This window comes from Notothenia rossii, assembly GCF_949606895.1.
Source record: "Notothenia rossii genome assembly, chromosome: 6".
NCBI classification, from domain to species: domain Eukaryota; kingdom Metazoa; phylum Chordata; class Actinopteri; order Perciformes; family Nototheniidae; genus Notothenia; species Notothenia rossii.
The window spans coordinates 9,541,580-9,564,687 of record NC_136909.1 but is presented as its reverse complement, the minus strand read 5'-3'; the positions used below and the strand labels follow the sequence as shown (position 1 = coordinate 9,564,687).

Genomic DNA, 23,108 nt, shown 5'->3' with positions numbered 1-23,108 from the left:
AGTAGCAGGGTATAATATTACATCCTAAACAGTTAACCCTGTGATTCTCAACTTATTTATAACTACCTTTTTCTTCAGAGTTCAATCTTTACATTTTTCAATATTACAAATAATCATCCTACTCAATCCATTCTTAGGTCACTGTCAGTGAGCCAGAGTTTTTGGACGATCCTGCTGCCATGGCGACCCTCACAGTGCTGCGTAGTGCGGGAGGCGAGGGCTCGGTGACTCTGAGGTGGCAGCTTGAAGATGACGCTTCAGAAGACCTCCTACCTTTTAATGGAACTCTAGTCTTCACTGAGGTACAGTACCAAGGGATGGTTACACTACATACAGTAATAACAACATTGAGAGATTATCATTGATCTATATGTGCTGGACACTGCTTCATGAAGTCTGCTCTACTTCCCAGACTGAGTCTATGAAGACGCTTGTGATCAGAGCCCTCGCTGACACCACACTGGAAGGAGATGAGCACTTCACTGTCCGTCTGTTTCCTGCTGGCAGTGGGGCTGTCATCGACCCCTTAAATGGTCAGTATTTATTTAAAAAACATCACCGCCCATACATTAGTTGATGAAGAATAAGATCTGAAAACGGGTAGAAACACTTAGGAGGAGCATTGAAAGGAAGAAGAATTTCAATCGAATCAATTGAGTCTTGACATATTTGAAAAAGTGCCCTGGAGATCAGTAAAAATCCAGCCCCTTCTTCTTGATCTACTTAAAGGGGACCTATCATGCAAAATGCACCTTTGTACGTCTTTTATACTTGAATGTGTTTCCCCGGTGTTCCAGGGAACTCACCAAGTGTCAGAAAACACAACCCTCTCTATTTTCCTCCATACCCAAATCTTTTAAAAAGGGGCTTCAACGGATCTGATATAGACTGATCCAGATTTGAACACTTCTGTGACGTAACAGAAGTGGCGCAACGGCTATTGGGCCAACTCCACCAATCAGGAGGAGACAGCCACGGACATTGCCGTTGGAAAGCGCAGGAGACGCTGTAGTACATATTTCAGGCCACCAGATGGTGCTGTTCTCACTGAATCCGAGCATGAAAGACAGTGTTAAATTGAGCGAAATGAGGAATGGATAAAATGCATGATCTGTTTGGTATTTTGAAAAATAAAACGTATAAGTATACCTTATATAGGTATGGCCCTACAAAATATTATTAAAATATAGCATGATAGGTCCACTTTAATATTGGAAGTACCCCTATACCTTTGCTTCATGTATTTTCAAGTGTGACTCAAGTGAATCAAAAAACGAATGTCAATGTGAAGTCAACTTCAAAGTCAAAGTCAGCTTTATTGTCAAGAATTCTACATCTTTATAGATACAGAACATTTGAAATACCATTTCTCGCGGTCCCACAGTGTGGCACATAAAAAACAATAAAAAAGGGGCCTGGATAAAAAAGGTATAAACTAACTAATAGTAGTAACTTGATGTCAAAGTTGACGTCAAATAACTACATCCACCAGTCTGTGCCCCTCATGACGTCACACAAACACACACATGTACACAATTACTTGCTCAGCTCACGTATCCGTCTTGACTGCTCAGTTATCATCTTTGCTCCTCTAGGCATCGCCACCATCACTATCCGGGCGGACAAAGCTGCGCTGGGGATCATTGGGATAGAAGAGGCCTCCAGGAACATCCTCATTGGAGAACCTCAGGGAGATTACAACGGCAGTGCAGTGGTCAGGTGAGATGGACTTCAAACTAACCTGGGGAAACAAATAAGAGAGGTTTATTAATCAATAATGTCATGTTTAAAATCCTTGTGTATATCTGTTTCCTCCAGCCTGGTGCGGGGTCCAGGTGTGTTTGGAGAGGTCCTGGTGTACTGGAACATCACTCCTGCTGCGGTCTCTCAGTTTGAAGAGATCTCTGGCACTGTGACGATGAGAGACAGACAGTCTGCTGCCACCATTACCCTGAAGGTACTGCATGAAATAGATTTCACATTTTGCAAGAACAATGGATAGGATAACATAAAATAGTACTTTATTGATCCCAATTTGGGAAATGTTTGTGTTGCAGCAGCATAAAAGACATGGCATTGTACAATACTAATTAAAAAGACTAGAAATAAACTAAAAAGTAGAAAATATACATGAAGCAAGTTATTATATATACATAAGTATGATATGTCAGTGTATGCAGAATATATCCACAGACCAAGATGCATCATAATGTTTTGATCTCTATAAAATATGTCTGTCTCATATCTGTCATGTCTGCAGGCTCTGGATGATGAACTTCCTGAAGAGAGGCGTGAGTTCCAGCTCACTCTGACCTCCGCCACCTCGGGCCTGGAGATCAGTCCCATAGCAAAACACGCCAGGATTATAATGGCTGCCAGCGACAACCCCTACGGCCTGTTCTCCTTCACCCAGCACCAGATCATGGCGTCCGAGGAGGAGGGAATGGTGAGATCAACAACATGAGACTGATTATGAAATCTGCTACATGGTGGGAAGTAGTGGATTACAAATACTTTGTTACTGTACTCAAGTACTTTTTTCTGATATCAGTAATTTACTCCACTACTTATTTTTCTGACGACATTTTACTTTTACTTCTTACATTTTGAACCCAAATACCTGAACTTTCTACTTGCGTGCCTATTGATTTGAACACGATCCGTGTATCCATCATTTCCTGGTCTTCTCTAAAGAAGAGGGACCAATGAAAACGTTGTCATGTTGCCGTTGTTCAGCATGGAAACATTCATTAGCTAACAATGACATTATTGTTCTATTAATATAAAGGGAGGTCAGGTACTCTTTAAAACAGCTGCTAGTTATGGGTACTTTTTGCTTAAGTACGCTTCAAAGCCTCTTTACTTTGACTTGAGTAAAGAAGACCCTAGTCACTAGGGCCTAGTGTGTGTACTTGTGCCATCTCTGGATCTGCTACATGGTGGATAAGGCTCATTCCCAAATGAGGGGTCGCCTGTACAAACCTAAGCCATGTGATGTTCTCTCTAGGTGAATGTGACAGTGAGTCGCTCTGCAGGCAGGGAGGGCAGTGTGTGGGTGAGCTATCAGACCTCAGGAGGCACAGCGGTCAGTGGAGAGGACTTCGCTCCAGCTTCAGGGCGACTACTCTTCTCCCCAGGACAGACCTCAGAACAGCTCACACTGCACATCCAGGATGATGACCTTCCAGAGGAGAGTGAGATGTTCCTGCTTAACATCACCGACGTAGAGCTGCTCAATGTCAGGTATCAGAATCAGAAATACTTTACTCGTCCCACAGCGGGGACATTTGCAATGTTACAGCAAAGGGACACAGAAAGGATTTAGTAAGTAACTAACCGTTTATTACAGAGTGGTAAGGATAGAGATACCTATATTAATTAGATTAAAAGATCAAGTAAGTATATCTAATTTAATCAAGTTTAAGTGCAACGTTTTAAATTAATTAAGATATATCTGAGTAAATTAGTACATTTTATGTGTTGGTATGTCCATAGTAGCTTCAACAGGTGATGAGTTACAGGTACAAAGGGTTTCATGGAGTCATAGCTATTCTTAAAATATACAATGTGGAGCTTTCAGTAGTGTCCATGTTACTGCGTAGAGTTCTCTGTCAGTGACTCTCCATCCTGTGTCTCCCCCTGGTGGTCAGTGGTGTGGATTACAGCGTGAGGGAGGGGGGTCTCCAGCTGGATCAGCCTCCAGATATAGGAAACATCTCTTCTCTGTCTGTGGTCATACTGAAGAATGACAACGCTGAGGGGATCCTGGAGTTCAGGCAGGATTATCTCAACATTACAGGTACGTGTAGAAGCCCTATTTGGTGAAATGTGAAACAATCAACACTTACTTTTGGGTAGTTATCTGAATTGATGGTGTCTAGAAACGACTACAAGGTGGCACAACACATAATGAAATGGGACGGATTTACCTCGAACTTGTAATGTGTGTTTTTGGTTCTTTGGTGTATGTGTTATTCTATTTTGTGAGCTGGTATTGTCCCCTCATCTTATGTGTATCTTTGCCTGTTAAAAAGCGGAAAAAAACATTTGATTCAGAAAATAAGAGAGTTAATACTTTATATGTCGAATCCATGTTGCTTTTGGTTTTCTTCTTCCCAGTTGAGGAGGATGTGGGCTCTGTGTTGATCCCGGTGGTGAGGAGAGCGGGCTCTTATGGACTGGTCTCAGCTCAGTTCACTTCCAGAGGCCTAAGTGCAACCCCTGACCTCGACTTCATCCTAAACAACGACTCAGTGACGTTCCTCAATGGCCAGAATATCAGCTTCATCAATGTCACTATTATAGACGACCTCGACAGGTGAGACAACAACTTGATAACATTGGAACAAATGTTGAGCTTAATCCATAAGATGTTTATTTCTTTATTTAGCACTGTTACGTCCCGGCTCGTGGAAAGTAACATATAACCAGTTGAATTTGTTAAATAGGAAGTTGTTTAATGAAAGTGTGCACTAAAATTGCAAACAAACAGCCAAAATCAAAACAAATGGCCACAAAGGCACTGGTTTAAATAAACAACAGAAGGAACTAAGGTAGACTCTTTAAATAACAAGTTAGCACATAAGCAAAATGACTAACAAACAAATAAACAAAATAAAGCCTCACTTCTAAAGAAAAAATTATATTTATAATCATAAAACACAGCCTGGAGACAAATTAACCACAGTTAACGTTGTTCCTTAAATAAGCAGAATACAGGTATAAGCACACATATACAAACAACTAAGTTAACCACTGTTAACTAAACTAACGCAGAATGTACGGAGCGAGAGCCGCGAGACGTCTGACACAGATTCAGACCTCTCCCGACTAACACGGTGAACACGGTCTTGTAGTTGTCCCCGGAAGGTGTGTGCGGGTATTGGAGAGTCGAGCCCGGCATGCTCCAATCCGACAGGAACACCAGCATCCAATGGCGTCGGGGCAATGGCACAGCTCATATACATATCACACACAGCTGCAAACACTTAGTGAAAGGTTAATGGGCAGATAGAAGGCGGCGGCCGTAACAAGCACACATACCCATTTTCTGTGCTAGCTTAATTACTTTGTCTAAACTTGGAGAGACATTTAGTTTCATTTAAGACAGTACAATTAGCAGGTTAATCCTCAGCAGGTTACATAATTCTACAAACTGAATTTTAAGATGATCAGGCTTTATGTTCACATGCACAATATATACAGCTTAGTTGTTGACGATGACAAAGCATACAGTAAAATTAATTAAAAAAGAAAGAAATTACACTATTGTGCAAGTCAAAATGCTGGAGTAAGAGAAATACCTTCCATATTCAATGTAAATGTGCTATATTTTAATATTGTAACAGGTTTCTTAACATTAGTTTGTTATCATTGTTTTATTTGTAGGTATGTATGTTTATGTACGCACCAAAAACACCAAGAACAATTCCTCGTATGTGTTAACCTACTTGGCATTAAACTTGCAATTCTGATTTTGATATGTGCATATAATATTTAGAGTATAAATAAAACAGAATTTAAAATGAAACACTGTACAGGTTCATCAAATACTGAAGAGCTCCAGACACAGCGCCAACCTAATAATTGTTTTTAAAGCCTCAAGACTACATACTATTATATTTATATATACTATTCAATACTACTTTTTGTTCCCCAGTGAGTCTGCCGAGGTGTTTGAGGTCCTGCTGGTTGGAGCTACAGGAGGAGCAGTGCTGGGCTCTCAGCAGGTTGCAAGGGTTACCATCTCCAAAAGTGACTCTCCAAGTGGGGTGGTCCGTTTCCTGAACGAAAGCCTGATCACCGTGGCCAACCCCAACTCCACTCGCAAACTCTCTCTGGTTTTGGAGAGGGCAGGAGGCCTAGTGGGCAACGCAACTGTACGACAAACAATATCCTACATTATTTCAGTTTCTCTGAAATTCTTCATCATGGACTAATTCAAACTCGTGTTATCTTTTCACAGGTTGCTTGGATCATCCGAGGCCCTAACAGCAGAGAGCTCCTCCCCCCATTAAACACAGACATTAGAGAGCCTGTGAGCGGCTCCTTCTTCTTCAGCGATGGAGAGGAGGGTGTGCAGACCATAGAGCTGAGGATCCTTCCTCATGGGGAAGTGGAGGTGGAGGAGACATTTGTTATAGAGCTCAGCGTTCTGTCTGGAGAGCTGGAGGTGGATCCTCAGGCTGGTTCCATCACACTGAAGGTACTGCTTTATGGGTTTTTGTAATAGTAATTAAACATAATAGTAAGATTGTCAATATTAGCATAAAACAAATAAGGTAATACAACAGGGATACATGGATATCAAATACATAGGGAATGCACCGTCATTTTATAACGCCTAAAACCCACCCCCTCCAGGACACCCTGTCCTCACTGTGCAGCTCCTTCAGCGACAGGCTGCTGCACCCCACCTGTCACACGGAGAGATACAGCAGGTCCTTCCTTCCTGCAGCGGTCAGACTTTACAACCAGCACAGCCCCTAGACCCCCCCCCCCCTCCCCTACACTCACCACAACACAGACTATATCACCCCTTGCTGCTAAATACCAATCAACTATGTGCAATATGTGCTATATGTGCAATATATATATATGCTGTTAATAACTGTGTAATTTATAACTGGCTGCTAATCCTTAAAACCGTTACAAGGTGTGTTTTTTTTGCATTTTGTAAATTGTAAATTGTGTAACTTGCTGCAGTTAAATACCATCATACTATGTGCTATATGTGCTATATAAACATTACATTATACACATAAGCCATTAATAACTGTGTAATATTTACCTGGCTGCTAAATTCTAAGAACTGTGACAGGATTTGTATTTTGGAAAGTATTTTTTCTTTTACTTTTATTATATATTTTTTATTATATCATAACTTAGTACTTTTTTCTTAACATATGTAACATTAAGCTGTCTGTGGCTCTGTCCTGCTGTAATGATGCAAATGTCCCCTCTGTGGGACTAATAAAGGCATTCTGATTCTGATTCTGAAAAGGTAGTTTTAGTCATGAACCAGTTAGGGTTGTTGAAGAAGGATAACACAATCTGATACCCTCAGCACTTTTTCCTGCAGGTGATGTAACGAGATGCACCCTTCTCACATTTCCTCTCTCCTGTTTGTCCCCCAGATAGAGAAGTTTGGAGACCCGAATGGTATAGTCCAGTTCACTGAAGATGCTCTCCGGGAGCGTGTCTACAATGAATCCACAGAGGCAGAGGGTCCTTTCAACGTGTCCCTGCTCGTCACACGCAGAGAGGGAGTCATGGGTAACATCACGGTGAGAACTCATCAATATACATGTATTTTTAATCAACCATACCCACTATGAGTGCCTATCCCAGCTGAATTAGTTCATTGTGACCACTATTGAAGCATGATATTCTCTCTCCTGTCTCCTCCCCCCAAGACACACATACTGTACACGCCATACTACACAAAATGTCCAAACCCAGTATTCAGTTTGCCTCGGTGCTCTATTATTTATTTATTAAAGTCATAGACATAATTGTATTCTGTCTGTATATGTTACCCGTTCTTTGTCTTCACCTTTCCTGTAATCACTTAAATACTCGATAGAAAAAAGAAGTGTAAACACAACCCTACTTTCTCCCTCTCCTCAGGTGCATTGGCAGATCCAGAGTGACTCAGACACAGCGGGGGACTTCCTCGCCTCATCTGGCTCCGTGATGATCCCAGAGGGCCAAAGGGAGGCGGAGGTCGTCCTCAGTCTGATGCCTGACACAGTGCCGGAGCTGGAGGAGCTCTACACCGTCCAGCTCACTGCTGTGGAGGGTGGAGCTACTCTGGAGGCCAACCCAAACCTCACCAGGACACGCATCAGGTTTGTCATATTGACCTCCGGGTAGTACAACTGCCTTAAGTGAACTTGAAATGAATCTTCCTCTCTCATCCTCAGGGTGCGTGCTAACGATGAGCCCTACGGTGTCTTTGCCCTGAACCCTGAGGAAATGTCTATAATGGTGTCAGTGTCGGACTCTGAGGTCAGCAGAGCTCTGGTTCTGAATGTGACCCGGCATCAGGGGCTGTTTGGAAACAGCAGTGTGGGCTATAGGGTCAGTGGAGGGGTTAATGCAGTGATGGACATCCAGGAGATCCTCGGAGGACAGGCTGAAGGACGGCTGCTGTTCAGAGAGGGACAGAGCTTCAGTACCATCACTCTACCCATCAGCAACCAGGTTAGGGTGAACATGCATATGCAGAAACCTACAATGACTTTTAGAATATCAAAGTTCCTTCTGTTTTTTAAGCTCTCTTAAAGGTCACCTATTATGCAAAATCCACTTCTTCATGTCTCTTCTACATCAACATGTGTCCCCTCTGTGTAAAGAGATTCTGAAAGTTTCAGGAAAAAAGACCCCCTCTCTTTTTGTCCTGATCCATTTCTATAAAAACCTGTCTGACAATGAGCTGATCAGATTTTGGCCACTTTATGATGTCATAATGTTGTTTTGGCTTGTGTAACCATTAGCCAATCACCAACCAAGGTAACCCCCCCCCCCCCCAACTTATCACCTGAATCTCCTCCTAGAGCACCATTGGGTTCTTTTTAACCAAATATCTCTCAAAGGGGCGTGGGGAGGGGCTCCTTATTTTCATCTAAAGCAGAGGTGTCAAATTCAATTTCATCGCGGGCCACATTAGAATTATGGTTGCATTCAAAGGGCCGGTTGTAATTAACTTTAAGACTATATAAATATACATAGATAAATATATATAAAATAATGTATTATTTTACAATATTTCCTCTGCATTGGATTATTATCGGATATGGTAATAACTTCATAATTAACTACGTCTGAAAGCAGAAGTCTAGGGAAAATAATTGCAAGTCTCTTCAGTGTGCATCTCACAAAATGAGATGCATTGTGGGACATGTAGTTTATGGGCAACGTGCTCATGTAAAGCAGCACATAATCTTATAATAAACTTATTATATTCTTTGCAAGCTCTTGTGGGCCACATAAAATTAAGTGGCGGGCCGGATTTGGCCCCCGGGCCTTGAGTTTGACACCCCTGATCTAAAGTAACAGACAGAGAATCAGCACTTTTGAAACAGTGTTGAAACAGAGAGGATTATGGGTAATGCTGCAATGATCTGTTTGGTATTTGGAGCCAAACACTTCAGAGACATGTTTGTATATCTGAGAGCTATAATATATTGATGAAAAACAGTCAAATAGGGGACCTTTAATATCTCTTAACACTTGTTGTTGCCTTTCTCCCTGTAGGTGTTTCTGTCAGTGGGGGACAGCTTCACTGCAGAGCTCACTGATGTCAGACTGGTCGGACCCCTCCTCGGACCTCCGCCCCTTCTCCTTCATGAGGCCACCGTCGCTACCATGACTGTCCCAGAGGAAGCTGCCAGCTCAGATGTAAGTTGTTGTTTGTTTGTTGATATAAACAGTATCTGTGAGGAAAACACTTTTTGCATTTGTCCCTTTGCAGAGCATTGGGCTGCAAGGCTTGCTCAAATACATTGTATTAGGGTGTATGTCTCCTCAGGGATGTACTCATATCGTCACTTATCTCTGCTGGAGATATAAATCTATAAAATATAAATAAACATCTGATTATTAAAACATTATACCTGATAACTTTCTCAATGAGCAACCGGATATTATTTCCTACTGATATTGTTAATCCCATTATTGTATTCATTGTTCTCATCTCTTTAATTATATTTATCTGCACCTCAGTGCTGTAAGAGACATCATCTATCACTGACAGTGTTTCATTGGAGCTAACAGTAATATTAACTGTCTTCTCTCACATGTGTTGTGCAGGTTGGCTTCGCCTCCTTGGCTCTGGAGGTATCAAATATAGAAAGGGGGACGTGTGAAGCAAAGGTGACACGGACGGGTCTGTTTGGAGACATCAGGGTGGAGTGGACAGCGGGGTTTCCTGCAGGACAGACCCCACCCGGGCTCAGAGTGGGAGCTATCACCCCAAGCTCCGGTAAAACACCCTCAGACAGAAGTCGTTGCCTTCTTAAACTCAAACATAAGGCTTCATTTTGTGTAAATTACCTCTATCGACCATAACGTGTACCCAGGTGTCTTTTCATTTGATATATCATACATGTTATCAAGTGAGCCAATCTGAGCTTTCATCTCTGATACGAGGAAAAGCACTTATGTCGAACACTAACATGCACTAACGACAGATGCTTTTATAGTGTTGGTAATGTGCTCCTTTCCTCATATTCAGGCTCGGTGACCCTGGCCCATGGAGAGAAGACTCAGTCCATTTCTCTGACGGCTGTTGATGATGCGTCTGAACCCGCTTCCTACGCTCTCCACCTGAGCGCTGCCTCCAGCCCCGCCGCAGGGGGTCCTGTCCGGCTCAGGTAATGGCTTCACAGTGGTATAAAGTTCTGATGGCGTTAATACATGTTATGATTTAAAAATGCAGTGGGACTCGAACTTGTTACCCCCTGATTCGAAGTCCAGCACTCTATCCACTTAGTCACAACCGCCCGTTCAATTAAAACAAATGTACATATTGGTTTGTCTATATACATACTGTGTTCAAACTTGAACTAAACCCAAACCAATTTCCTAAAGTTTAAATGTAAATCACATAATTGTCTTTATTAATGTATCCTCACGCTGAGATCCCTCTCCCTGCACAGGTCAGGGTTCACCGTAGCAGAAGTGGAGCCGTTGGGGATCTACCAGTTTGCTCCTGATTCCCGGCAGCTGGTGATCGCAGAGGACATCCAGACTATAACGCTTTACGTTCAGAGGCTGTACGGCTCTCGCAGCAACCGCACCGGCCTGTCCTACTCAACAGTCTCAGGCAGCGCGGCAGCAGGACAGGACTTCATCGCAGTGCCAGACGGACGATTAGTCTTTGACTCGCCTCGACAAACCAACTCCTCCTTCAGCCTCTCCATCCTGGACGACTCCCTCTCAGAGGACGACGAGCACTTCCAAGTTAATTTAACAGATGTTCAAGTCCTCAATCCAGACTTATCTTGGGCGGATTCCTCCCCTCGCCTTAATACTCGTCACAGTGTGGCCTCCGTCACCATCCTAGCCAGCGATGTGACCGGAGGAGTGCTGAGTATTGGACCCGGGCTGGTGCAGACCCCCGAGGACCGGGAGGAGGGGACGCAGCAGGAGAGAAGGGTGGTGCTGAGGGTGAGGAGGTCCGACAGCCTGGCCCAGGATGTGAGGGTCCGGGTCCAAGCATACGGAGGTGAGTGTTTGTCAACCTCAGGAGCAGTGAGTGACCACACACACACACACACACATTTTTTATTTGTACGTTGTTGGCATATACAGTATGTTTTGTGTTTTGCTGTTGTGCCACATGTGTTGTTGACATTTACGTTTAGTGTTTCTTTTTGTTTTTGTTCTGTTATAACGCCTTGTGCGGAATTCTTTGGCAATACTATGTTTAAAATGTGGGCGTGCAACACTTTTCAAGATATCTGCTTTGGTGTGTAATGGTGCACACATGAACACAGTAAGAGGAATTACGTTTTAAAAAGGAAGCAAAAATAATACCAGTTTAAAAAGTCTATAAAAAAAAGATTATTAAATAAAAATAGAGTTAAAATGTTTACAAAGAATCTCAATAAAAATGTAAACTTTTAAATTGATCTTTTCAGTTTTTGTAGGCATTAATCGAACTCATATTCAAAGCCTATACAACACCACGGAACCTGTCAAAATAAAATATAAATGCAGTTATATATATAGTTAGTTATAAATAACTAATAAATACATTTTTATGAATAAAAAAATACACGACTCACATAAAGCTAATAAAAAAAAAATCAATAGAAAAATGTCTACTCAGATCCTAAGCAACTGATGCTTATTGGTATAAAAAAATCTAAAATGAAAACACATTTAAAAAACAAAATTTGTGATTTATTTTTCTATTCATTTTTGACTTTTGTCTTAACCATTGTGTACTATTTAGTAAGTGACTGAATGGACATTTGCTTTAAGTTGTCGCTGTGCTCTTTCTTCCAGAGGGGAGCACCGCCCCTCCCCCCTTCCCTGTGGACCCTGCTGGGACCCTGGCGAAGGAGGAGCAGGACTTCCGCCTGGAGTCCAGCATGGTGTCTCTTCAGGCCGGTCAGAACGAGACAGAAGTGGTCCTCCTCATTCTGGACGACTCAGAGCCCGAGGGACAGGAAGTGTTCTTCATTTACCTCAGTGACCCGGAGGGGGGGGCGCAGATCACCGACGGTCCTCTGCAGGGCTTCGGAGCTTATGCCAAGATCACTATCCTCGGTAAAAAATATATTTGTTTTGTGTTTTAATTCAGATACAAAAAGTCATTCTTAGTAATGTTTTGTTTGCATGATGTCTTATATGTGTATATGTATATGTTTATTTGCTGAGTGTCCTTCTCCAGACAGTTTCACTAATGGCAGTTTACAGGTATTTGCTTTACTGCTACATGGGGTGTTTCTCAATGTCGAGGAAGGCTGCTCCAGAGCCACTATTTCAAGCATACTACGTCATCGAGTCCCGCCGAAGGACTGTTCCAATGTCCAGCATTCTTGGAATTCTACCGAGCCCGGCGTACTTCGTTTGGAGACATTTCGAGGCTGCACATGTGTAGACTCCGCGGTCTTCAAATCCCCACAATGCTTTGCGCACGGACCAATTTCCCCAAATCTGTGGCGGTAAATGTGAGGCGTGGCCTCTCGTATGACGCACACTTGCTCGCCTGTTCCACTCTTTGTTTTCCGAATGCCAGGAAGTATTCTTGCCTCGCTTCTGAAGCAAGACGCTCGGAAGACATGTGCTACCAAGCAAGCGTACTCGAGATTGAGAAACACCCATGGTCTCCAGCTGCTTTTTTATTTATAGATATGCAAATAATCACCGCAGTGATACATTTTTTATTCTGATTTCAGAAATCAAAAAATAAATGATTAGTTATATGGAACTCAATGTGTACTCTCCGTTTCTCTTTTTCTCTGTTGTTAATTGTTCTCCTTCTCTCTATCCACACCAGGGAGTGACTTCCATAACGGTATCCTAGGGTTCAGTCTTAACTCTCTGATGGGCCACGTTCTGGATGAGGACTCAGAAAACAGAACCGCCCTCCTCTACCTGCAGAGACAGGAAAACAGGTAATAAATCACCTCCATGTTTCTTGTCTCCAACATCTTTCTTGTTTCTCATTCGTTAGTATTGTATTTCTCCCTGTGTTCAGAGCCTTTGAGGATCTCCAAGTCTTCTGGAGAGCTACCTTCAACACAGCAGCTCTAACTCTTGTCAGCAATGGAGTGAACCTGAGCAGAGAGCTGGTGCAGACTTCAGGAACAGCGCTGTGTCGGAGAGGAGAGACTCTCTGCGCTCTCACTGTGGAGGTCCATGATGATGAGGTGAGAGAGAGAAGGAGGCCATGTTGGTGTGTTGCTGAACTTGAAATCCCCACTATCCTAAAGTATTGTACAGTAGGTGGGTTGCAGATTAATATCGTTATCTTATGGGGAAACTAATATTGTGACATCAAAGAGGGCAGCAGAGATAAAGAGTAGACTTACATATTGATTTAAGATCCAAGCACACAGAATAATAACATGGAAAATGAAATGAGTACACATCCAAGGTAGAAAAGTAAGTAGCAGTATCATAAAAGGAAGTGAGCATGTAAAAGTAGTGGAGCAGCCAGTTATTGTACAACCAAGCTTGGAGATTAACGAATTACATTTACGGAATACTGCACAAAAGTTGTTCGAGTTTCAAATATTGCAAAACCAGTAAATAGCAATTTTAGTAATATTAGATATACTATTTTATAGTCTCTAAGCGTGTGGAGTTGTACAGAGGTCCGTGGTGGTTGTACATGAAGGAAAGATCTCTTTAAATTACATTAAATGTAGTTTATTATTAAAATAAGTGTATTGAACCAAAGCCAAAATGCTGCAGGTAGAATATCTTTCAATAAGATGTCCCCTCCCCCCAGGACAGAGTGTTCCTGAGTATTCATAACAAATTCAGTGTTGCACAAATGAAAACAATCCCTCCTCTGTGTTGCTGCAGGAGCCTGAGCCCGGGACCTGGTTCCTGGTGGAGATTTATCAGGTGGGGGCTGGAGCTGCCATTAATGAGACCACCCGCTTCGCCAACATCACCCTGAGGGAGAGCGACGACCCCCGAGGCGTCATGTTCTTCTCTGTGGGTCACAGGCTGCCCATCGCCACTCGGACCACCACCGGGATCAGTCTGCAGGTCCACAGACGAGCCAGCACCGCCTCCAGCATGACGGTGCACTACCGCACTCTGGTGAGGAACAGAGAGGGTGTAGTATACAAGCACAAGCATATATTATGAATGGCACACATCAGTGTTAATTTCGTCAACGAAAACTATGACGAAAAATGTTCGTCAACGACCTTTTTTACATGACTAAGACGAGACGATGACGAGCTAAAAATAGATTCTTGATAACGAAAACTATGACGAAATGTATATTTAGTTTTCGTTGACGAGACGAGACGGGACTTAGGTGTTAATGGTGGACTATCAAACATTCAAAATGCATCATATTTTCCCCCAAGTGTCCATCTTGTCTGTCAAAATACATCTTACATTTCTAACTTGCAATATCATTATTTCCACTCTCTTCACTCCAGAAGAGCGATCTCCCTGTGTCTCTCTGTGTGCGGGGGGCGGGGCCTAACAGACATGCTGCAGCGGACACAGAGATCTGCCGGGGAAGGAGCGTTCAGAGAGTATAGAGACACATTTTGACTAAAGGTTGACTAAAATGTAATTTTTCATCGACTAAAAGTTGACTAAAACGTTTTGAGTTTTCGTCGACTAAAACTAGACTAAAAGTACGAAGGATAGGAATGACTAAAATGTGACTAAAACTAATAACCATTTTCGTCTAAAGACTAAGACTAAATCAAAAAAAGCTGCCAAAATTAACACTGGCACACATGCATAACATATGATTAGAGTAGTTTGGATTCAAATCCAATCCAGCCTTATTTATATAACACATTTAAAAACAACAGGGGGGGGGGGGTCAGCTCCAGCTCATGCAAAGACAGAGCTGGAGTGAGGCAAAATCAGGCATTGATCTGTTTGGTATTTTGAAAAATAAAACTTATAAATATACCTTATATGGGTATGGCCCTACAATATATTATTCAAATATAGCATGATAGGTCCCCTTTAATGTAATGTAAAGATCCGTACGCACTACTCACAACAACGGGTGAGACGAGAAACTGCGACACCGTTGGCAGAAGGAAGAATGGAGAGAAATATGTGGAAATAATACCATAAATAAAATGTTACCTCTCATTTATCATATATGAAGAATTCATTTTCAAACATTGATTGAAGCCAATCTTAAAATGATTAAACAAACGCCTGTTTGAGACTCCTCAGTGCACACAAACACCTAACTTGGAGAAATACATATATACGTATATGGTTTTGAAAACCACCTCGAATATGTTGTCTTAATGTTATGACATGTATTCTCATAAATGATTTCATTTGTTCATACTTTTCTTTTCTTTTAAATTAGAGGCATAATGAGGGATTTTTATGTTCACTTCATCTGAATTGGGACAGTACTTGAGAGCAGTTTAGTTTAAAATGTAATCATAGTTCAATTCTAATTCAACACCAACTTTGCATTATATACTCCTGATACACAAAGGTGTCGTAAAATGAAATGCCATGAACTAAATTGCATTTGGTAGTTATCTTTTTTCTTTTGATGGAGGTATAAAGCAGTTATTCTGCCACTGTGGATATATTAATAACAAACATGTTTTATTTGATGTCGATGACAAATGTTTCTTCCTCTCCTCTTTGATCTCACTGCCTTCCTCCTTCACCTCTCCTCGGCATCATGATAAAAAATATCTTGGCTACAGCACACGCAGTTCATGGGCATGGAGTACTCACTAACACTTACACTTTTTGATATTGGAGATCAAAGTAAGAGTAGTGCACTCAACAGACAACACGGCCGGTCATCTGCTTTCATCTCTCTGACATATTGTGAAGCCCAGCTCTCATTTGAGTTTGGAATGCAACTAAGCAACACATTCAACTTGTCTCATGTTCATTACACGTGTTGCTACAGTTGTTTCTGTTGATTCCACCATTGATTTGACATTTTGTGGACATTGTTGCGGCATCCTTTCATGAGTTTCTGAGAACCACTATCAACGCGTTTTTAAATCAGACATTTCAAACACATTATCCTTTAAGTTAAAAGTTAAATCAGTTATGAGGCTAGCCTGATGTTATGCTGCTCGCGTGGTGAATACAAAACAATGAAATAGATTTATCACACATTGAACGTTAACAGGCCTTCTCAAGCGGGCAAAACACTAGAGGTAAAACTCATATTAAATAAAAAGCTGAATCAAATTGACTTTTTTTCTGTTGTGTGATAACGTTAAAGAACTTAAAGAGCTTACTAAATGCTTTTAGCACCTATTAGTGGGCTTAGTATATGATAGAGGTTGCATTTGTATTGTGAAATGTGCCATATGATTTTTTAAATTATTGATCTATTTTTAATAAATCACGATTATAACAGCATACAAAAGTTGTCAGCCACACAGGTTGCCCAAATCTGTCTCTTAATAGTTTGTCTTTTTTTGTTCTACTGACTACAGAGGTCGCCCTTAGATGTTAATATAAATTGACCTTTTACACAAAACTAAATTGTATTTTGTCTTAATGTACATTATTTAATTTGATATTCTGTTCTTGTACATATCATATTCTATTTACATGTATATAGACTTTTTGCACTATTTTGTATTTGTGTATTTTATTATACATGTTGCTTTGTTGGACGAGCTCAGAAGAATGTCAATGCCATTTCTACGCTGTAGCTTATGTGCATATGAAAATAAAACCTATTGGATTTGAATCACGTAGGTTTACTTTGACAAACATTGTTGGTCAACATGACTCCACTCAACACGAGACATTTCTGTTGTTCCTCCAGGAGCTGCCCAGAGAGGAGGCTGTGGGTCCCTCTGTCATCCGGCCTGCTAAGGCAGGGATGGACTTCCCTAAACAACAGGGTCTTCTAACCTTCGCTGTGGGTCAGCGTAACACATCTCTGGAGATTTTCCTCACTCCTGACCTCGCCTCCTCCTCTCCGACACCCAAGCGCTTCCAGGTGGAGCTCTTCAACGCTTCAGGTGGAGCCAGAGTGCACCCTGAGTTCGGGATAGCTAATGTGACTCTGGTGTCGAATGCAGCCAGTGAAGCTGTGTGGCTCCTCCTGGACACATTACACCAGCCTCTAGACTCTATCATACTAAACCAGGTGCTGCAGGAACTAATCAATCAGGTCTCTACACCTCTGTCTCGGGAGCAGATGGTCGCTGTGCTTGAAGCTCTGGAGAAGGTAAGACTGATTGAAGACTGTGGACAGAAACGTTTTGTTTAAACTAATACTTACATTTATTGAAGGGCAAACTGAATCAGTGTAATGGAAGCTGAAGACTCAGATAAAACAGTGTATCAATGAAAAGGAGACAGTGCCATAAGAGCTGCATATCACTTAAAACCAAAGAAAGTGACAGTAACAGAGCCAGGAGGGGGAAAGAAGACAAAGACAGTCAAGTGTAGATCACTCATAGAGATTAACAAAGCAAACAATAGCAAAGCCAGGTGTTTCTCAATATGATTTTGCTACATTTCTCCATGCATCCCTCTCACTTTTTCAGGTGCTTGCAGAGGCCAACAGGACTCCTCTACAGGAGAGCAGCCGCAACCTGACCTACGACCTGCTGTGTGCGTTGGCCAATCCCAGCAGAGAGGACACCCGAGGCCTCAGCCACCTTGCCGAGGTGGCCGAGCGATTTGCGTTTTCCCTCCTAACGCAGAGTCAATGTGCGATGTGAGTGTCCCATTTAAAACGAGGGGAAGGGAGATATCCCTCTTTCTTTTAAAGGTCACCTATTATGCAAAATCTAATTTTTCTTTTCTACATCAACATGTGTCCCCTCTGTGTAAAGAGATTCTGAAAGTTTCAGGAAAAAAATACCCCCTCTCTTTTAGTCCTGATCCATTTATATAAAAACATGTCTGAAAATGAGCTGATCAAGTTTTGGCCAAGTTTATGATGTCATAACGATTTTGTGGCTTGTGTAACCATTAGCACCCCCCCCCCCCTTATCACCTGAATCTCCTCCTAGAGCACCATTGTGTTCTTTTTAACCAAATATCTCTCAGAGGGGCGTGGGGAGTGGCTCCTTATTTTCATCTAAAGTAACAGACAGAGAATCAGCACTTTTGAAACAGGGCTGAAACAGAGGGGATTATGGGTAATGCTGCAATGATCTGTTTGGTGTTTGGAGCCAAACACTTCAGAGACATGTTATGTATATATCTAAGACCTAGAACATATTGATGAAAAACAGTATCATAGGAGACCTTTAATATCTTATGTGTAAGGTTATCATGCTTCAAATTGTAAATGGTTCCTTTGTGTGATTTCTCCAGAAGGGGCACCATCCTGGAAACATGTCCGCATATGACCATCTCTGCCTTCCAGTGGTACCCCACACAGATCAATGGACACAGATTCAGGGGCCGTAATGCAGACTTCTTCCAGCTTCCTGACACCCTGCTGGCTGTCCCGGCAGCCCTGACTGCTGACTGTGGAAACCTCAGCCGGATCCAGCTCACCGAGTTCAGAACTGAGCACTGGTTTCTCAGGAACGACACCATCACTGCTCTCAATGGAAAGGTGGGGAAGCAGGGAGATGGAGCAGCAGAGGGCAGTATTGCTCCAGTATAAATTAGCCATTTTATGACCCCATTTTATTTCTTCTGTTCATATCCAGGTGTTCTCAGCCAGCCTGCAGGACAGAAGGTCACGACCTCTTGAAGATGGCAATGAGGTGGTGTATCGTATCCACACCCCCGGCCAACAAGTGAAACCAGGCCGGTCTGTGTGCCTGCTCTGGAACCAGACCACTGCAAGGTAACCCTCCACAGACACAACAGTTCGGATATTATATTACGTTATTTAAAAAGTGTTAGAGCGACGAGTCTTTCAGTGGTTTGGAAGGACTTCGCAGTAGGGGGTGTGGTGCCTTGCTCAAGGACACCTCGGCAGTCACCGTTTATACTGTGCTACCTGTCCACACTCTTTAGTATTGGACCGATCAGGATTTGAACCGGCGACCCTGCGTTTATAGGCCAAGCTCTACAGACTGGCCTTCATCCAATAAATTATGAACGTGGTGGAAGAAGTACTCAGATATTTCACCCAAGTAAAAGTATTAAAACTGCATTGTAAAAATACTCACTTACAGGTAAAAGTCCTGCATTCAAAATCATACTTAAAGAGCCTGTGACACAAGTTTACCCCATCATCCAAACCCATCAATTTGAGGAAATATTGTCCCCTTGAAAACCGTTACTGAACTGATTTTGGATATTTGTACTTTGATAACCATTAATCTGCCCTTCAATGTTGACCATTTCCTGGATCCTCTCGGGGATTCTTCAAATCTTGCCAAATGACGTGTGATGTCATTGCGGGCACAGCGCTCCAGCTGCACCGTTCAGGATCCCAGCATCTGCATGTAAACGCACGACGTGTCTGAGAGCTCATATGAGGCTGAAGGCTCGGTTTATGTTGTATCTGTTTGAAGTTTAGGAATTAGGTGCGTCAATATGGGCGATCATACGGTCATGGAGCCAGTGGTGGACTGGGACTAAAAATCAGCCCGGGACTCTCGACCGGCCCACTTCGGTACCGCTAGTAAATTGTCAAGTGGGGGATGTGCTAGTGACTTATCCGACCGACCCACTTTGGTACCGGCCCATCGGGATTCGTCCCGATGGCCAGTCTGCCACTGCACCCAGCACAGCCCACCTAAACTGTCAACGGGGGGAGCCTCGCTGCGGGGAAACGGTGGACCTAGTGTCCCGATCGGAGTGGGAATAATAATAATAATAATAATCCGTGCATTTTATCCATTAATTTCCCCAACATTGTGGTAAAAAAAACACACGTTTAATCCATGTTGGTGTACTACAACTACAAAAAGCATCGGTTTGTTTTCTCTCAGGAAATGCAGACCGGCTCAAACAAACGATTTTTAAATCATCATCCTCACGATCATTTAATGTATCATATGTTCGCTGAATTGACATGAAAGCACTAATAAATGTAGTTTCATCCACTTGAGTTTACAACTACAAAAATTATCGATTTGTTTTTATATCACATCCTACGGGAGGAAATTCAGCAGCTCTCACTACCGATTTTTAATCCTAATTGAATCATCATCTTCACCACGATCATTTATGTTTATGTTCGCCGAATTGACATGAAAGCACTGACAAATATGAATATACTGTAGTCAACTTCATTAAAACGTTATTAACGTGCCTAAACTCAGTAATTCACCATTTCTACGCATGACAACACACTTTGTCCGTGTTTGGCTCTCTCGCCGCACAGTGAAGCGTTCCCGCATCGACGTCACTTCCGGCTTCCCCCAAAACTTCAAAATGAGTCGAAGGAATTTCCCCGCGATGTTCGAAATTATTGATATTTATCGGAACGGTATCGCATCTTCTTTTTTAAACTGACGGTTCGAGATGACTAGTAGCCCAATATTTCATTGCACAACAGTTGTTGGGATGCTGTCACAGGCTCTTTAAGTAAAAGCATAAAAGTATCAGCATCATATTATACTTAAGTAAAATATGATTATGAAGGCTCATTTCAAAATCCTATATATTAAATTATTTTAATATATTTATTGATACTTTAAATATACTTTAATGTTGCATATGGTATATTGGTGCGGTATATTTGAATGTGACTTTATTTACTGCTGGTAGCTTAACCTACAATAATACACCATCATGTATTAGTTTAATTATATTGTTTTATTAATAACAAAAATGTGCAGATAGCTAGTAACAAAAGCTATAAAATAAAGTTAGTGGATATAAAAGTTTGGCCTCCGAAAGGAAGTGGAGTTAAAGTGTAAAGTAGAATACCCTGCACTCCCCTTGCTCTGTCACCCTTACACTTTTTGGATGTCTGAAACCAGTTTGAAGAGAAGGCAAAACATCATTGTGTTTAATATCTGCACATCCAGTCTTCTACACACTGAATCCTCCCTCTGGGTTTGTCGAGGACATTCCTGGGGAGGGGAATGGGACTTGGCTGGAACACCGTGTTGAAACGGCAGGCTTGGGCGGAACATCATCGCAGAAAGGAAAGCAGATGAGAGACTGATATGGAGGCAGAAGCAAAGTCCTTAAGAGGGAAAGGTCAACGATGCAGAGTGACCTTCTTGCTGAAGTTCAAATTCTGCTCTCCGAATCCTTGTGGGTGTTTTGTGTAAGCAAATAAAGAAGAAACTTGTTTATGTTGTTCTGGTTGGTTGCTATACATCTTCAAAGGTGACCTCAGACAAAGACCACTAACGCGCAGTCATTTAGCACTTCCTTGTCTTTGTGACCAATCACAGCGCCGTTGCAACACAAGGAATTGTGTTAAAAAGTGTATGTTGGACATAGACTGTTACACTACTTTTAAAGAGATGACTGTGCATGGAGCATTATAAATATGGCTATGCCCATTGGGAGCTATTTCAAACCACTATCTCCGCATACTGGACTTCCATACACATGATGGTGTTTCAGGCTCATCGCTTTGTTTTGTGATTTGTCTCAACTGCCTGTTCCTAAACTCTGTTGTTAACAGTCGTGTCTTCACTTGTTTCTCTTCCTGCCTCCTCTCCTCTCTCCTCTAGCTGGTCATCGGATGGTCAGTACTGCAGGGTGGTGAAGGAAAGTGGGAACTATGTGGAGTGTGCCTGCTCCCACATGTCTATCTTCAGCGCCTATGCAGAGTTTGCCACGCTTGCTTCCTACAACGAGGCCTTCTACGCCTCAGGACTCATCTGCATCTCGGGTACGGAACACACCCTCTCCCTCTCTTCTTGATTTTGTTTCCTGGGTTTCTCTGTATGCCCACTGCCTACTTTTCAGCTTTCTCTGTGGTGTGTTATTTCCGTATTCCTCCCACGTTGTTATAAATAGCCGCTGCTTAATGTCAATCTAGCACTAATGTTGCTTCCATGTGTTCTCCCTCTGCAGGCTTTGCATTGGCCATCATATCCCACATGCTGTGCTCCCGTTTCCCCATGTTCGCTGCCAAACTGCTCACTCACATGATGCTGAGCTGCCTCGGGACCCAGGTAATAAAGTTCTGATCTGATATTATGTAGTACTTCAGTCCTTTAACATAAACGGCCGCTGAACACCCACAATTCACAGCTGATGAAGTGCTTCCTTCTCCCAGCCATCTGCATTAGTTCCTTTGGCATTTTCATTTGTATCTTCTATTTTCTATTATGCCTTAAATGTAGATGGATAGTGAACCTTTAGAAAATCGTATAGAGGCATTCATCTCTCTCTCTTTGCTATATGGATCAGTGGCTCACACACATTAGTAAGGGGTGCAGTGGGTTAGTGCATTGGTGTTCGGATCAGGGGAGCACAGGTTCAAACCCCACTGCAGTCAGCATGTCGTTGTGTCCCTGGATAAAATCGTCTTAACAAGTAACATGTATAATGTTGCTAGTGCAACACACACCCTGACACCTTTGGCTTTTATACTGACATAAACATACAAAAACATACAAATGCATATACTGCTTATAGTTTAGACCTTCATTGAGCAAACAGACACACAGTGGTGGAATGTCGTGAAGTACATTTACTCAATTATTGTTCTTCAGTACAATTTTGAGGTACTTTAACTTTACCTGAGTGCTTCTACTGCACTACATGTATTTGAACATCTTAAATACTTTCAGATCATTAGCTTAAAGAAATGTCAACAAACTCATATATAAACATTGGAATATTAATGTAGGTGTAGCTATCAAGCAGCAGTATACATATAGTAAATAGTTAGTAAAAGTAATTTGATATGACTCTGAAATGTTCCTCAGTGCATACCAAGTACTACTTTGACTATATTTTGATGTTCATACTTGTACTTTTACTTGAGAAAGATCTTGAATGCAGGACTTCTAGTTGTACACACACACACACACACACACACACAC

The 23,108-nt window shown here is 42.1% G+C and overlaps 1 protein-coding gene across 2 annotated transcripts in view; it reads left to right on the top strand.

The window, feature by feature from the left end:
* adgrv1 (adhesion G protein-coupled receptor V1) overlaps positions 1-23,108 on the top strand; it is a 156,241-nt gene that overhangs the window by 70,406 nt on the left and 62,727 nt on the right. For both annotated transcript variants that reach the window (XM_079686151.1, XM_079686150.1), the window contains 27 exons: positions 138-302; positions 413-533; positions 1,596-1,719; positions 1,819-1,957; positions 2,261-2,446; positions 3,008-3,243; positions 3,651-3,799; positions 4,120-4,318; positions 5,660-5,879; positions 5,966-6,205; positions 7,137-7,286; positions 7,630-7,850; positions 7,926-8,205; positions 9,259-9,402; positions 9,814-9,985; positions 10,238-10,376; positions 10,662-11,230; positions 12,016-12,279; positions 13,013-13,130; positions 13,214-13,385; positions 14,047-14,289; positions 16,994-17,401; positions 17,724-17,896; positions 18,502-18,748; positions 18,846-18,985; positions 21,786-21,946; positions 22,132-22,232. In XM_079686151.1, the coding sequence (XP_079542277.1) occupies positions 138-302; positions 413-533; positions 1,596-1,719; positions 1,819-1,957; positions 2,261-2,446; positions 3,008-3,243; positions 3,651-3,799; positions 4,120-4,318; positions 5,660-5,879; positions 5,966-6,205; positions 7,137-7,286; positions 7,630-7,850; positions 7,926-8,205; positions 9,259-9,402; positions 9,814-9,985; positions 10,238-10,376; positions 10,662-11,230; positions 12,016-12,279; positions 13,013-13,130; positions 13,214-13,385; positions 14,047-14,289; positions 16,994-17,401; positions 17,724-17,896; positions 18,502-18,748; positions 18,846-18,985; positions 21,786-21,946; positions 22,132-22,232 (5,481 nt within the window). The remainder of the gene's footprint in view (positions 1-137; positions 303-412; positions 534-1,595; positions 1,720-1,818; positions 1,958-2,260; positions 2,447-3,007; positions 3,244-3,650; positions 3,800-4,119; positions 4,319-5,659; positions 5,880-5,965; positions 6,206-7,136; positions 7,287-7,629; positions 7,851-7,925; positions 8,206-9,258; positions 9,403-9,813; positions 9,986-10,237; positions 10,377-10,661; positions 11,231-12,015; positions 12,280-13,012; positions 13,131-13,213; positions 13,386-14,046; positions 14,290-16,993; positions 17,402-17,723; positions 17,897-18,501; positions 18,749-18,845; positions 18,986-21,785; positions 21,947-22,131; positions 22,233-23,108) is intronic.